Genomic DNA, 15,160 nt, shown 5'->3' with positions numbered 1-15,160 from the left:
GTTGGTTGTCCAATAATATAAAGTTCGCTAATGGAAGCCATGGGCCTCACCTTTTTTCTGGTGTTTGCATAACCTCTATAATATTGAACAACAAAATTCTACCTTGGCAATGCAGTAGGGTTGGCCAGGGCATTAAGGTGGGGTGGACCAGGGTATCAGCAGGAGGAGGAATCAGGAACAAAATATGATCTTTAGAATGAAACTAAAATATAAAAAAAGGAAATTAAATTTAGTAACCAATCAGAGATGTTAAAAAAAGCCAAAACAGGAACCATTATCATGATACTCAAAATAAAAATAGTTCAAACATAAGAGAATTATCTGGACTTCCACCAATAGCTTCATACTCCCTCTGAATCTTCTGCTTCATAGCCCTCAGAAGGCTCTCTCTGCAATTCAAATATGCAAACATATTTAATTCTTATTCTCATTTCCTTCACTTTTTGATTTCCAAGTTTTAGGTGTGAGTTCGCGTTGTTTCGAAATAGCTTCATCTTGTGTTGTTATTAAAAGGGACGGAACCACAAAACAGGATTCTTGTTTCTTAAGCCCGCAGAAACCATGAACAGAAAATATTGAAAAGCATTGTATGGGTGAACTTCCATTTGGAAGTCTTTCTTGTCAATGCAAGATATGTTTCCTCACTAAAGAATATAACTATAGGATTTAGGGTTTCTTTCATTATGATCTTCCCAGATGAGTATTTTGATGCCACAAACTTTTCTGGTTCAGCCTTCACCGAGCCATCAATCTATTGAGAAACCCTGAAGAAGGAACCAAAAAGAACAAAAGAGAAATTTCTCAAAAATAAATATTTGTCTCACTAAAGAATTCAATCTACCAAAAGAGAACCAAAAAAGATTGAACAAAGAACCCAATAGTTGCACCAATACAAAGCTGAAAATCAGTAGATATTTCAAGGTGGACACAAAAGAAGGCTTTAGTCTGGTCCCCGGCAAGTATTTTAGGAATTTTTAATAGAATATGTACACATAGAAAGAGACAAAAACAGCTTGACAAAAGAACAATTAAAAGGATATGAAAAAAATAAAAGAATTGAAAGAATACACAACACAGAAAACCTGCCATTTTGCATGGTTGGCTAAAAAACACAAAAACTAGGCATTACATGCTGTATTTAACTTTTACGACCATTGTTTTGGGAAAACTTTGGCCATGGGGGTATCAACCTGCAGTCAAGTGCAGTTTAATCACCCCATCCATCTGGGTCCTTAAACCATGGGTTAGTTGTTCGCTACTTTTGAATTTTAGAATTGGAAAGAGATGCTGGCTTCTGTCGTATTTGGATAAAGAATTTTTTTCTTCCACTTTTACGTCTGGATTGAAGGTTTTGCACTGCTGAATTCGAGTTCAACATTCTTACCTAGAGAGATTCAATCAAATTCACTGATCTTCGGACCTGAATTCTTTCTTCAATTCAGCCACATTTGACTCATGAGTTAAATCTATTCCATCAACGTCAGTAATTGCTAATGGAGATCTACAATGGTATCAATGCTGGATTCATTTATTTTGAGATTAGTTCGGTAAAGCTCACTTTCTAGTATAAAGAGTTTTTTTCCCGCACTGGGGGTTGGAGGGTGGGGGTGGGGGGAAGTGCTTCAAGTACCATTGCAATACAACTTACATTAAGGAACTGAACTCTAATGTTTCAGGTAAAATAGTGCTAATTCAACAAGACTACCACCTCAATTTACTTTTGAGGGTTTCCTGCTATACACCTGCAGACAACCTGTGTTCACAAAGCTAGAAACTCAACTTATTCTTGTCCGAGCTGAGTGTTCCACATTTTCTTGGGTTACTTATTAGTGCATCATCCACACATTAAGTTCTTTCTATGATTAAAAATCATTGCGCATCTCAACACCAAGATAAAGGTTTGCCAATTTCAAGTCATAAAAATTTCCAGCAACTGCAGTTAGCTATTTTTTGGGTTATTCCACCTGCTTTTCTACACCAAAATGCCTAAAATGGTGTACTGTGATAGTTAATGATTTGCTTCAAGTTCAAGGAACCATTTGACATGGAAAAGAAAGGAAAGACATTGGTAGAGGTAGTGAGAGAAAATTTTAATGACTTCCGCAATTTGTGGCACAGCATGGAGCAGGTGTAACCGAGTAAACTAGTTAGGCTTCCTAGACCAAATTTTCCAACTTAACTATCACATTCCAAATAGAAACAACAAGGCATTACAAAGCTACAAATAGATGAATGCACACACATATGACCATAGGAGCCCACAGAAAAACTACAATCCTATCTCAAGTTCTTTAATAGAGTGGATGATGGAAGTCTCTGTGTAGCTGATCCAAAAAGGTTTCCATACATTTAGATATCTATAACAAAGTTCAAATGTAGTATATATACTGTAAGAAGGGATTTTCCATCCATATGGTCACTTGAAAGAAAAGCTTCAAAGTAGCCCAAGTTACATAGAAGAGCAAATACGATCTCTCATCATGCACTTTATAGCATATAAACTCAAAATGAAAATGTTTCATCCTCTGCTTCCTTTAAACATCAAGTTCATTGGTTCATCCAGTGTTTGGAGACATCCCGAGATGTCTAAAAAGTAGGGAAGCTTCAAAATGAAGAAATGAAACAAAAACAGCTAATAAAATTCAAACCATGCAGGAAAGTGTTAAGTATGGTATTGAAAGCTTCATCCGAGTTGACTCATGAAATGAGCAATTCTCGAGTGCAGCTGAAAGAACCATGCGCAATTGTATCATCAGATCATTGCCACTTGCATGGGTACCATGTTACAATGGACTCAGGTAGAACTAAGATTTTTTTTTATTTTTTGTTTTTATTAAAGTGTTACTTATCATAGAAAAAGAGAGGATATTTTGACAAACATAAATAAACATAAAACATCAATCTCAGATGCTAAAAAGTAACAATGTTGAAGTTGAATCCAGGAGGCCAGGACCCACAACCATACAAAGATAGTTTAGAACCAAACACACCATTGAGATGAAAAAAGACTAAATTTCAATGGTTGAAATGTTTCAGAGAATATGCCAGAAAGATGTGGCTAACAAACCTCAGGAGGGTCAAATTTGGCTCCAAGATTGCTGAGTTTGGCGTGGGATTCAGCATAGTCATTGAAAAATGCTTCTTGATCTTCTGCATATTTCTCAGCATATACCTACGTAACAGATTTCATCAAAAAAAGGAAAGACAAAGTTTTAGTCTTGGCCTCAAGTTTTTCAAAATCGTCTCGACAGATAAAATTTCATTTGTCCACCTTGAATGTCGGATCTTCGAAAATAACAGCATCAGTTGGCAAAACCAGCAGATCTTCATCCCTTCTCTCTTTTATATCCTGGAATGGATCAATCATCAACCAGCAAATAAGATTGTTGCATCTGCATTTAATTTTACAAATGGAGGGAGCTAGTGATTTCATACTTTGAAGTAGGAATTGTCAAACTTCAACCACTGAACGGTCCATGAATGTCCTCCAGGTGCTCCAGGACCGTCTTTCTGCCAGGCAACCAATGAAATAGTTTGAAATTTGAATACAAGTTAATAAATTCAGTTGAATTGACTTTTCAGCCAAAAGGTAATTGGGACAAATAACTAATGGATGAAAGCCTTCAAAAAATTTAGATTGAAAACAAGAAAGAATCCACAGAAGCAAACATGCTGATTTACAACAATTCATGGTGTCGTACACAAAAACAGAGCAACTACAGATGACCTGATTAATAGAAGAGGAAGAACTATTAAGTTAACTTAGAATATCAGAAATAGTGCAAGTCAACAGAAGTATTTGTACATAAAATCATTCTAGTGCACTCCAGAATCTGATATCACCATCTCGATTGAAAAATTGTGCTTAGCAGGACCAAGTCATTGGCTCATGGCAGGTGAGCACCTATATGGATGTCATTTTACTAGTAAAATTGGCAATGCCAGCATTTTGCACCTGACTTGGTAAAGAACTCGAATCCAACATATTATGCACATGGGTACCACCTCACTGCCAAGAATCAATAAACCAAGGAAAATTTGCATAAAAATATTAACTAAACCTTCAAAAAGTGTTCATGCAAATAAACCATAAAGAACTTGCGAACATAGATGAACTTCAAGCTATGTCCACTGCAACCTAACCGTAAATGTCTGCAGTCCAACTGCATAATTATCCCTGTGGGAATCAAAGATTTAGGAACTCTCTTCCAAGCAATTATTCAGGGAAACAGGTTTTAATAACTATCTGTGTCCTAAAACTTTCCTCCATAGAATTCTAGGTTTGGTCGTGAATCCCCAAATCCATTGGAAGGCAAACCTTCGCCTAGAGTCCAGTAAACCAAGAGAATACTGGAATTTATTCCCCATCAAAAGAAATTCTGTTGATTCTGCTCCATCTTCTTCACCACTAAAACGGGTACTGTTGGACTGATGTACTATTGGGTCAAGTCACAGCAAAGACAGCTCAGCAGGCCGAGATACAGGAGGAGTATGCAGGGAATGCCTGTAATATTTCCAATAGGGTTAAATGGGAAGAGTTACAGTGCACCTGACTTAGTTCCATCAGCCTGGAGTATTGGGCAATAAAAAGTATGCCCCAATCCATATAGCATGAAACTCAGAAGAAGATAGGGAGGGAAAGTAGGTAGCAGTGGTCAGAAGAGGGTGAACTTACCTTCCCTTGATGGCTATCATCCAGATTCTTTTCATTATCTGAATCAACTTTTCCGCACAATGGTATACTTCCCATAATTCTCATCCAGATCCTCCTTTCTTGCCTTTATGTATAGTTTTAGTCCTGAGAACCCAGAATGCACTAGGGTCTCATACCCCTATAAAGCCATTTGTAAACCTAAAGCAACTTCTAATTGTAAGGCATTAGGATGGGAAATAGGGATCGGGATCCTCTCATGAGCGCTGATCACCCAGGTCTTGCCCACAGCTACTGGGGGACTGACATGTGTCCAAGTAGTGATCCAATGGCCTTGGGCACGGTGCCTCTGTTTTGGTTGGTAGAAGCACAGCGTTGGATCACCACTTCGACACGTGTTGATTGCCCAGGTAGCTATGGGCTGACCTGGACGATCAGCGCTCAGGAGAGGAGACGGATCCGGGAAATAGCTCATAAGAAAGTACTGACTGCCAATGTCTTGCAGAGGAGGCGTGTGGGGAAAGCCTATTGCCTCATGTCTGTCTCATGGGTACGGAGTGTGGAGAATTTGTGAATCCTCTTTTTCTTTTTTGTTCCTTTGCAGGGAAGTCTGAAGACAGTTCTTCTTGTTGCTTCATGTAGATTGAGTTTTTCCAAAGGCTGTAGCTGCTTTGATGGTCTTGGCAAGATGCTGCATTTAGAGATAGAGTTAAATTCTTTGGAAGTGCACACTTATAGTGGTATTTTGTTGTATCTGGAAGGAATAAACTCAAGACTGTTCAGGGATGTTGTTTCCCTAGGATTTTCTGACCCATTTTAGGAATATTCCATTTTCCTAGGGTTTTCTTCCCTTCTTAGGTTTCTATTATTTTGGTATCTCTCTTGCTGCCAACTAATCTTTCTTTTGGAGCACAGAATGAAATTAGGTAAGATTCTCTCCTCCTCTTATTAAGATAGATTTTTGTACCATATGTGCTAAACTTCTTTTTCGTGGCACGGCGTGATCTTTGTAAGATTTTCAAATTTTTTTAGATAAGGTAGTTTGAATTTCAAATTCTTGCCTTTTTGAATATTTCTTTTTAGGTGTTTAGGCTAAAAATATTTATAATCTAATTAAAATGCTAAGTACTAAGACCGTTTAACAGGGCAGACCAGGATGCCTAACACCTTCCCTAGACCGTAACCTAACTTGTAGCTAATCTCGCAGTCGGACTGGTTCATGTGGAGTCACAATATTTCAAGATAAATATTTAGGTCCTAGACCCTAATCTAGGTGGCGACTTTAAGTCAAAAGGAATATTAAACATCCCTAAAAAGAGGAGAGAAAACACATTCCCGATTGTCCTCTTGAAATGTTTGAATTGTTCCTTTCTTGGGCCTTGAGAGAGACTTAAAGTCACCACCCGGAAGAGGATCTAGGGCCCAAATATTTATTGGTCATAGAAATTCTTAGTGACTCCATATGAACCGAACCGACTATGAGATCGCGTGCGGATCATGTGACGGTCCAAGTAATGTGTTAGGCATCCTAATCTACCCAGTTAAACCAGTCTTCTGTACTTTTTATTTCATTTAATAAATAAATTTCTTAAGCCTAAACATACCAAAATATGACACACCCAAAAAGGTAAGAATTTGAAATCTAAACTATCCTACTTAAAGAAAGAAAGTTGGAAATCTTACAAAGATCCCATTGCGCCATGATGAAAAGTTAGTGAATATGGTGCAAAATAAAATCTACCTAAACAGAAAAGGGTTAAACTCTTACCTAAAATCGAGTCGTTTGCTACATAAGGAAGGTTAGTAGGCAGCCAAAAATATTCAAATGCCCAAAAGTAAAGAAGCCTAATAAATATGCAATTATTCTAAATATGGAACATTAAACTAAACATGCATGAAATTTTTTGAAGAAAATTCCTTTACTTACAAGTTACCAGGAAAGTGAATTTTTTGGATTTTTGTAAAATTCGGATTAAGGAAAAAAGGAAAAAAGGGTCAAATGATCAAAATAGCTTTCTATGCAATATTATACTAAAGTGCAAAGATGAATGCAGGAAAAATGTTTAAATCTGGAGAAAAATCCTAACATTTCATAGAGTGACAGTCCTAACCTATTTTCAGTGGCAGAATTATCAGAAAATGCGTTGGAGTAAAACACTATTTTTAAACACATAAATTCTAAATCTGGAAATGTGACATAAATACTAAGTAGAAAATAAAAATCATAAGAAAAATTATTGAGTACCTAACTATTAGCGGAGGATTAGTGTACAAAAGCCCAGAGTCTTGCTCAATAAGAAAACAGAAATATTGGCATGTTTCCGATGCCTTATGGAAAACACCAGACGCATACCCTTGATGCAAAAATTATAATAAATCAGAAGTAACTCAGAAAATTACAGGAAAATAGGGAAGGATAGTGGTTTTTTGATACCTTCATATCGCAATCCGATTTGAGTCAAGGGAATGCTTGAAGCTCGGGAAATGATTGTCGGAGCTCGTACTACTCGAAGAGGATCTCTCAGAAGACAAGGGGACTTCTGCCATTTTTTTCGTGTTCTGGAATGGGGATGCACTCCTATTTATAGCTGAGGTAACCCTTCTTCTTATAGTAACTTTGCAACTTGAATCACTTCAATCCGTTGGATATTGAGGGAGATATGGTAGTTTTAATCCAATCGTGCAGATTGGGTAGCTGAGATGTCTTACCAAATTGGGAGAAGATCTAAGGCTATGTTTGGTATGCATTCCCATTATGAGAATGCGAATTCCCATTCTGAGAATGTACATTCCCATTCTTAAAATGTAGAATGCATTCTTAACTGAGATGAGAACATTGTTTGGATGTATGTTTGACAAAAACACATTCTTGATTTTAGATTTCTGACGCATTTTTTCAAACAATTCGTGGGCAAAATATGTTGAATAAATACATATTTTGCTGGAGAGAGCAGGGGTGGTGAAAGATTCTTCATCTCCATCAGCTTTGAAGCCCTCTACCCACCCAAGCTTAATGCGGCATGCACTGGGTTTAGAAACAAGGACAACCCAATATCAGAGATGTAAGCCACGCCACTCATTTGATTTTTAAAATTAAATTTCTTATTTGCCCTGTTCTTCTGTCTCCTAGCCATGTGGCCCAGCTCAATCTCCATTTCCATTTCCATGTCTCAAAACAATGGTCAATGTGACAAGCAAAGATACCATAACCATGCGAAGGGAATAAACAAAGCATTGAGGTCGTCCTATGATGGCGATCCACCCTATCACTGATGTTGATGGACCCATCAAAGCACAAACCGATATCAGAGATGGACTTCATGGGATACAGGACACAGGGCATGGGTAGGTTGAAGCAGGACAGTGGCAATAGATCTGGCACATGGTGGTTGGGATGCTGGTAACAGGGCAGTGGCAGGTTGCAAGCAGGATGGTGGCGATGGGTTATTGTTTATCCCTCTTCCTCACGTATATAGAAGGGCATGATTTTGTGATTGGTTTCTACCACGGAACCAAAATCCGGAATTATTGCAGAAGGCCTCTCTCTCTCTCTCTCTCTCTGAATAGCACTTCCCTACCTTTTACTCTTCTGATTTCTAATTTCCAAGAGAGGAACAAAATAAAACAGAAGAAGGATTTCTATTATACCAGATGCTGTCGTTCACATGAAAAAGGCTAAATGGAGGCTTAGGTTGAAGGGCACAGCACTTTCTTCTCTTTCCAGCGGTTGCAACAGCAGCAGGAGAGTGTTTCCTCTTTTCTCCTCTTCCCCATCCGCAACCCCCTTCTCTTCCATTCCTGCTCCCTGTCTCTGCTTCTTTCGTTCTCTCCCCAGCAATCTGTTTCTTTCTCTCTCCACCACTGGGCTCTCTCTTGCTCTCTCTCTGGCGAACCCTCAATCTGTCGTCTGCATCCTCAACTTCAGTGGTAGTACCTGAGGCTTCATACGCAGTGATTTTCCACTCGTTTTCTCTTTTGTGGGTTGCAGGAAGATGGTTGATGCAAGGCTCGGGAGGGGTAACCCGAGACTCTAGCTTGTGCCTTGTGCATGAGAACGTGGAATGGGAAAAAATCGCATTCCACAATGGACTGCATTCTTGACTGTGTTCCAAGAGAATTGAGAGTTGAATGCTTAACAAATAGAGTTTTTGATGACCCAGAACACGTTCTTGGTCCAGAATGCATACCAAACACAGCAAAATCTCCCTTTAATCACATTTTTGAAGTGTTTAAAATGTGATACAATGAATCTAGACATGTTTTGGATGTTCTAGAAGGTTAGGTTGGGTTCAAGGTGTGTTTAAAACATTATACAATGAATCTAGACATGTTTTGGATGTTCTAGGATGCTTGGTCTAGGGTCATCCAGGTTGCCTTCTAGAACATCCAAAAACCGGCTAAAAGATGAATTCCTATGGGTATTGGAGATGGCCAGGTGCAGTAATACTTCAGTTGAAGAGAGATCCATCATAAAATGGACCATAGGATGGTTTTATATGGTCTTGCACCTCCCAAATAATAAGACAAGCAGCTATGAGAAATCGGAATTCTAGGAAACAGAACAAGAAGTCCACATTAATGATAAAAAAAGTAAGCACGGATACACAGGGGAGGGAAGAGAGAGAGAATCAAATGCACACATGCACAAACCAAAACCACAGAGGAAATTTTCCCCATGCCATGAACTTCAACCCATAAACCGATAAGCTATGATTCAACCATGGTTCTTCTACGGCTATAAACAAAGCAAGAATAGTTAGTCACCTCTCTTGTTTGGGTTTTAACATATAGTTAAATTTTATCCATGATGACCACGTTATGAGCTCATGTTTGTTTCCTAACTAGTTGATGTACTCAAGCAAACATGAAACTACAGGTTAATTCACAGTTCCCCAAACATAATATATTAAAAAAAGGAGTAGAAGAGAAAAACTAATCCCATGTTTGCTTCTCCTCCAGAAGCAGACTGTCCTAACATTACTAAAGAGATGATATATCATGTTTGTACTTTGTAGGAGATGAGAGTTTAGCATTACAGGCTATTAAGCTCTTTGCCATGAAATGTCAGATTTGCATTCTCATTACTACAGTTTGAACTTTGAAGAGGGAAATGTTGATCTATACGTACAGTATACTTCGTCACTGGCTTTCCCCATCCACTGCGCTCTGGTCTAGACCTTCCCAATGTGTGTGCTCCAGATAATGCAACTATATCCTGTGAACCAAACACAAAGTTGCACAGAGCCAGTTGAGATACATATGAAATGTAATGTACCAATGCATATAAAGTATGACGAGACAAACCTTGTCACCAAACCCCATCCGATAGAAGACATCGCGTAGATGACCAGCAGGTGAAGGGGGCCCAGCATCTAACATTAAAAATTAACTAAAAAGTTAAGATTACGGAAATAACAGGAAACTGAAGCAGGAAAGGATCAGCAAGCAGCATCAACAATTAGGAAATGTGAGGTAATAATCTGATGATCCCATAAACAAGAAGATGCAAGAGCAGTAATTGAAGTATGTCATCCAGTAATATTTCTTCAACTATCAAGTTAGATATCAAATAAAAAATCACAAACTTAATTTCCCTACTGAAGCTCTCTCCTCAAACCTATGCATTGAGGCAACATAAACCAAAACAACATGAGAGATTTAAAGTTAGGAAGAGCAGTAAATTGGTTTTGAGAAATGTCTCCTGATGTTAAAAGCGCTGGTGCTCAATGAAACTTGTCTTCAAGGTTCAAATTATCTTTTAGCAATATAATTGTTTATAGGTAATATTTTGGCAATACCATTAGTATTTCCAAGGCTTTATCCAACCCAATGGGATCCACCCCTTTAGTAGTCACCTATACGTGTGTCATATAGACAGAGAGGCCACTTGAACATTGCATCAAAGTTTATGTTACGGAAAGTTTAAAACAAGATGACACTTCCTAAATTCCATGTTATTACCCAAATGGGAAGGAAGACAAGGAGCCACATAGAGGCAATAAGGAAATAAAACAAAGAATGTTAGTTAAAATATGTTTTTCCAAACAGAGTCGTGCAAAATCCATTGAGCATGCTTATTTTACCAGGGAGCTTCCCTTCTGGTGGACATTGCTCAGGTTCAGATATGTCAACTCGTCCATATTTCATGGGAATTTTGGGGCCTCCAGCCTCCTGAAACTCATCAAGGATTAAGTAAGGGAAAATTTCTCATCACCAAATAAATATTAACTCGATTCTTGATGAATACCAAACTAAAGTAGGAAATACCTCCACAGCTGTTGCACTAGCCAACTGGAACAGATCTGCATATGTCACACCTGGATACTTGTCTTTGACAGGCTGAAGAAGCTTTAATGCATTTACAAGACCTGAAAACACCACTTGTGAGGGGAAACTATCATCTGCCAGATAAGATTATGCACAATAAAGAATCAGTACCAGCATTAGCTGCATGTTTCAGCTCTATTTCAAATCTCAAACTTCCATTAGCTCCACCTCGTTGTGGCCACTCTTCAATGTTCTTGTCATAGGTTCCAGAATCATGCCATCCAATTCGAACCTGCAGTATCACAATATACAACAATTATGAATTAGAGAATCTTCTTAACTCCTTGCTTTCTTTCACCATTCAAATTTCCCGCCACCTAAAATATCACCAGTCACTTATCAAATAAGACTAATAATTGATCAGACAGCATCATTAACCATGACTACACGTTAGGCACTACTTTTAAGAGCCTTTATGTTTTTGCATTGGCATCTCTGCAATTCTCTGATTGGAAGTATTCATCACTGTAATCTTGTAATGAAAAGGTGAAAGCTAAAGAAGTAAAGACTGAATAAAGAATACCTGCAAAATTTTGTCTACCTAAAAACCTATTATGTCCTTACAGATATGATAGTTTTCTTTTCATTCTGATAGAAAAACTCAAACCATAATCATAATTGGGAGCTACTGATCGAAAAGTTTCCTAAAGCAATGCCAAAATAATGAAAGGTTCTATACAACAAGAAGCAGGACTTTCTTTTCAAAACATTTTTTTATTGGCAATGAAAAACCATTTCTTTCTCTAGTAAACAATCTACTAACTACTCTGATAAAAGGTAAATTTCATAGCCCTTTTAGACTTCATATTGGAAAAAAAACTGTATGCGAAAAATATCTTGAAATGGTCTTAGAATGAAACCTCAGACATTAGATCAAACATCCAAGCCAGAAGTTCACAGTAATATTTCACCCTTAGAAGAAAATTATTTTCAAGACAATATAGCAATCATATTTGTTAGTCATTTTGTATTCTCATAAAGACCTGCTCAGAAAAATCTTTGTAACGATGGGAATCTCCAGGAAATCTCAGAAAATATGGGGAAAAAAAAATATTCCCAAAGGTACCTACTTCTTAATTTTGTTGAAAAACGAAAACGACATAAACAAAATTCTCCAAGTATTTTTATCACTAACCCAAACAACATAGCCAAGCATGAATAAGAGGAAATCATTACATCCCACCATTATCATCATCATCACCAACACCACAACCATCATATTCCTAAGATGAACCAACAATCACACAAACCATTAACCCCTAAGGAAAATGATAAAAACAAAAACTCTGTAAAGCATATAACTATTACCAAAATTGGATGGCAAAATGTAGTCTTCAGAAGTTCCTTGATATCTTCTCTAGCACTAATCAACTGTTCGGAATCAGACGCGAAGCAAGTTGGGGTCACGACTGTGCTTCCGGCATTAGGTCTTCGAACCAACGACCTCCTCTGGAGTTTCTGAAGTATTACAAAGTCAGGGTAGCTGATCAGAAAAAAAAGGGAGAGAGAGAGAGAGAGAGTAAAACCCACCTGGCGGAGAACGAAAGAAGGCAGTAGAGAAGACGATCTGGTTGATTTGAGAGAAGAAAAAGAAAGAGAAGGGGAAGAGGGAAGTGGAAGCGACGAGGGTTTGGCAGTTGAGGCCGATGGGAGAAGTCGACAAGGGTTAGTCGAGAAAGCCATTGCTGATGATGATATTGATGACAGAGCCTCTGCCATGACTTTAAAGTTGTTGGGTAAGGCTTGGTTGCTCTGTTTTCCCAAAGGAACTTAAAACATGGGTTCCTGTTCACTGGGTTGTTCAGCTATTGATCTTTTTTTCTCTGTGATTATGTTGTGCTTTCGTCTCCCTTTTCTAAATCCTGAATGTTCACATTTCCAAATTCAACCACCGTACAATTGCTCTCTCTTCTTTCCATAAATTGTTAAATCTTATTTGGCATTTTCACAGACAAAATGAGTACCAGTCCAATGGGAGGTGGCCAAGCGCAATTCTATTGCTCTATTTTTTAAATGGCCGCCGACGCTGTGACTCTGACTGTGACTGAGAGGAAACTTCCTTGGAGTCTTCAAAGATTACATTCACGGAATCATATTCATGTCCTACCCAAAAAAAAAAAATAGCATTCATGGGCGTCAAACCTCCAAATTCAAAAACGGTGGCACAGAGGATTGAACTCCGCTGTGGCGCGTGTACAGCGTGTATTCAATGGCCAGAAACGTTTTGATACAAACTCAATGCGATCACATGTAGTTGTTCAATGTGTTTTTGAACGTTAGATGTGTGCTAAACATTGTGTTACGGTACAAAGGTATCAAATCGGATGGAAAAATTCACTATCATTTCGGTGCATGTTCAAAAACTGTTAAAAAGAATGGTAAGTGTTGGTCTAAGATTGATACCTGATCAATCTGGATTGGATATCAGTATCGATTTAAAGGTAAAATCATAAAAGAAAAAAAAAAGTTTTGTGAAAAGTAAGAGAAAAATTGATTGATTTGCATTGATACAATTTGATCTAAATTGATATTGCCTCTCTTGCAAAGTAAGAGGTAAAATTGACGGAAGCATTGTGTTGGGGTTGGTCTTTTACGTGCAACTATGATAGTGGCATTTAGTTATGTTTACATTTTACCACATCAATCGTCATGGGACACGAGTCAATTCAGTGGCCGAGAGGGGCCCATGGCCATTTTACAAGTTAATTTTCAGCTCCAAACAAGAATAAAAACACTTAGAATGATCGAAGTTTCAAAGATAAATGTGTAGAAATGTCACTTAATTTCATTTCTTTATATGTACATAATATCTAACATGTATTAAGTTGGATAAGACTAAAATTCTTTTGATGAAGATTTCAATGTGCTCATATTAACTCTCAAGTCTAAAAACAGTTCATTAGGTGATTAAACAAAGTGAAAAAAGTATGAGACTATCAAAAAGAGTACATGGACCATGAGAGATGTATGGACATATATGATGACGATGATTGAAATTTAAACTAAATTTAACACTTGAATATATCAAATTATTTCTTAAATCCAATAGTCAAAATTGATACATTCACCTTTCCAAAATAGTACAAATTTTTTTTTTTTTCATTAGGCGAAAATGGTACAAATGTGACTATAAACAATGTAAAGGTTACATAATTTATAAAACCAACCTTCGACCAAATTTCAAAAACTACATTCCATTACAATATAATGACATTGTATCAAGGAGATGGGTGTGTAACTTTTATATTTAAACCACTTCAAATGTTTAAGTGTACAGTATTGATCATCCTAGAAATCGAGACGATATCAACAAGAATAGGCATCAATCGGTATAAATTGAACAGTTTTGTCTCTAATTTTATTTTTTAATCTTTTTTTTTTTTTTCACAATATAATCCATAATTCATAACATGTCACCGATATAGGATCGACCACCTTGACCGATACCTCAAACCATGTCTTCTATGGTATGGACTCACATGTTTCCATTAAAAAAAAAAAAAAAAAATGGAAAAAATGGAAAAAATGAAAAAAAATTAATGAACTAATTATGACAAAATAAACGTCACTGCCCAACATGTGACTTTGTAACATTAGAAAAGAAAAAAAAATAATATAAAAATCTATAATAGGACAAAAATTACAATTGCATAATTATTCTTTAATGTATTTATCTCTCTATTTGATTTTTTTTTTCTTTCTCCTTCTTGACTTTCAAACGTTATTTTCAATGAAAGTAAGGCTCTGTTTGGTATCGTTTCTGTTTCAGAAACACCGTTTTGTGTCAAAAATAAAAATTTCAGTTTCTATGTCAAAATGCAGTTTTTAAACGAAAAAATGGTGTTTCAAAATTTCAGATTTTTATGGGGAACGTTTTTTTTTTTTTTTTTTTTTTTGTAAAATGGAACGAAACTAGGGAACTACAAAATGGATTTGGACTTCCATCCAATCTCGTTTTTTCAGTTTTTGTTCCAAAAAAACAGAAACAGACCATAAGTGTACCAAACAGAAGATTTTGTTTTTTCGTTCCAATAGAACAAAAAACTCCATAAATATTTTTTCAGAACGATACCAAACGGAGCCTAAGAGTTTAAATTCTCTCTTTATGTGGAGGGGTCATCACATGGGATCCAGCTCCTCTCACCCAATAGAGAGCCGGATCCCATAGGTGACGGTAATTCC

General features: G+C 37.1%; 1 protein-coding gene across 1 annotated transcript; it reads right to left on the bottom strand.

Moving 5' to 3' along the window:
• Nucleotides 1–210: 210 nt before the first annotated feature.
• Nucleotides 211–13,010, bottom strand: LOC122090469 (probable L-ascorbate peroxidase 6, chloroplastic/mitochondrial). The gene is given in 12 exon segments (XM_042660068.1): nucleotides 211–748; nucleotides 750–764; nucleotides 3,068–3,172; nucleotides 3,272–3,349; nucleotides 3,436–3,510; nucleotides 9,780–9,866; nucleotides 9,956–10,023; nucleotides 10,735–10,822; nucleotides 10,919–11,019; nucleotides 11,090–11,210; nucleotides 12,287–12,436; nucleotides 12,509–13,010. Coding segments are annotated over 12 exon segments (1,281 nt in total). The 5' UTR covers nucleotides 12,698–13,010; the 3' UTR covers nucleotides 211–544.
• Nucleotides 13,011–15,160: the final 2,150 nt, after the last annotated feature.

This window comes from Macadamia integrifolia, chromosome 10 (genome assembly GCF_013358625.1).
Source record: "Macadamia integrifolia cultivar HAES 741 chromosome 10, SCU_Mint_v3, whole genome shotgun sequence".
NCBI lineage: Eukaryota > Viridiplantae > Streptophyta > Magnoliopsida > Proteales > Proteaceae > Macadamia > Macadamia integrifolia.
Note: the sequence above shows the minus strand (reverse complement) of the source record. Positions and strands in the feature narration are given on the sequence as shown.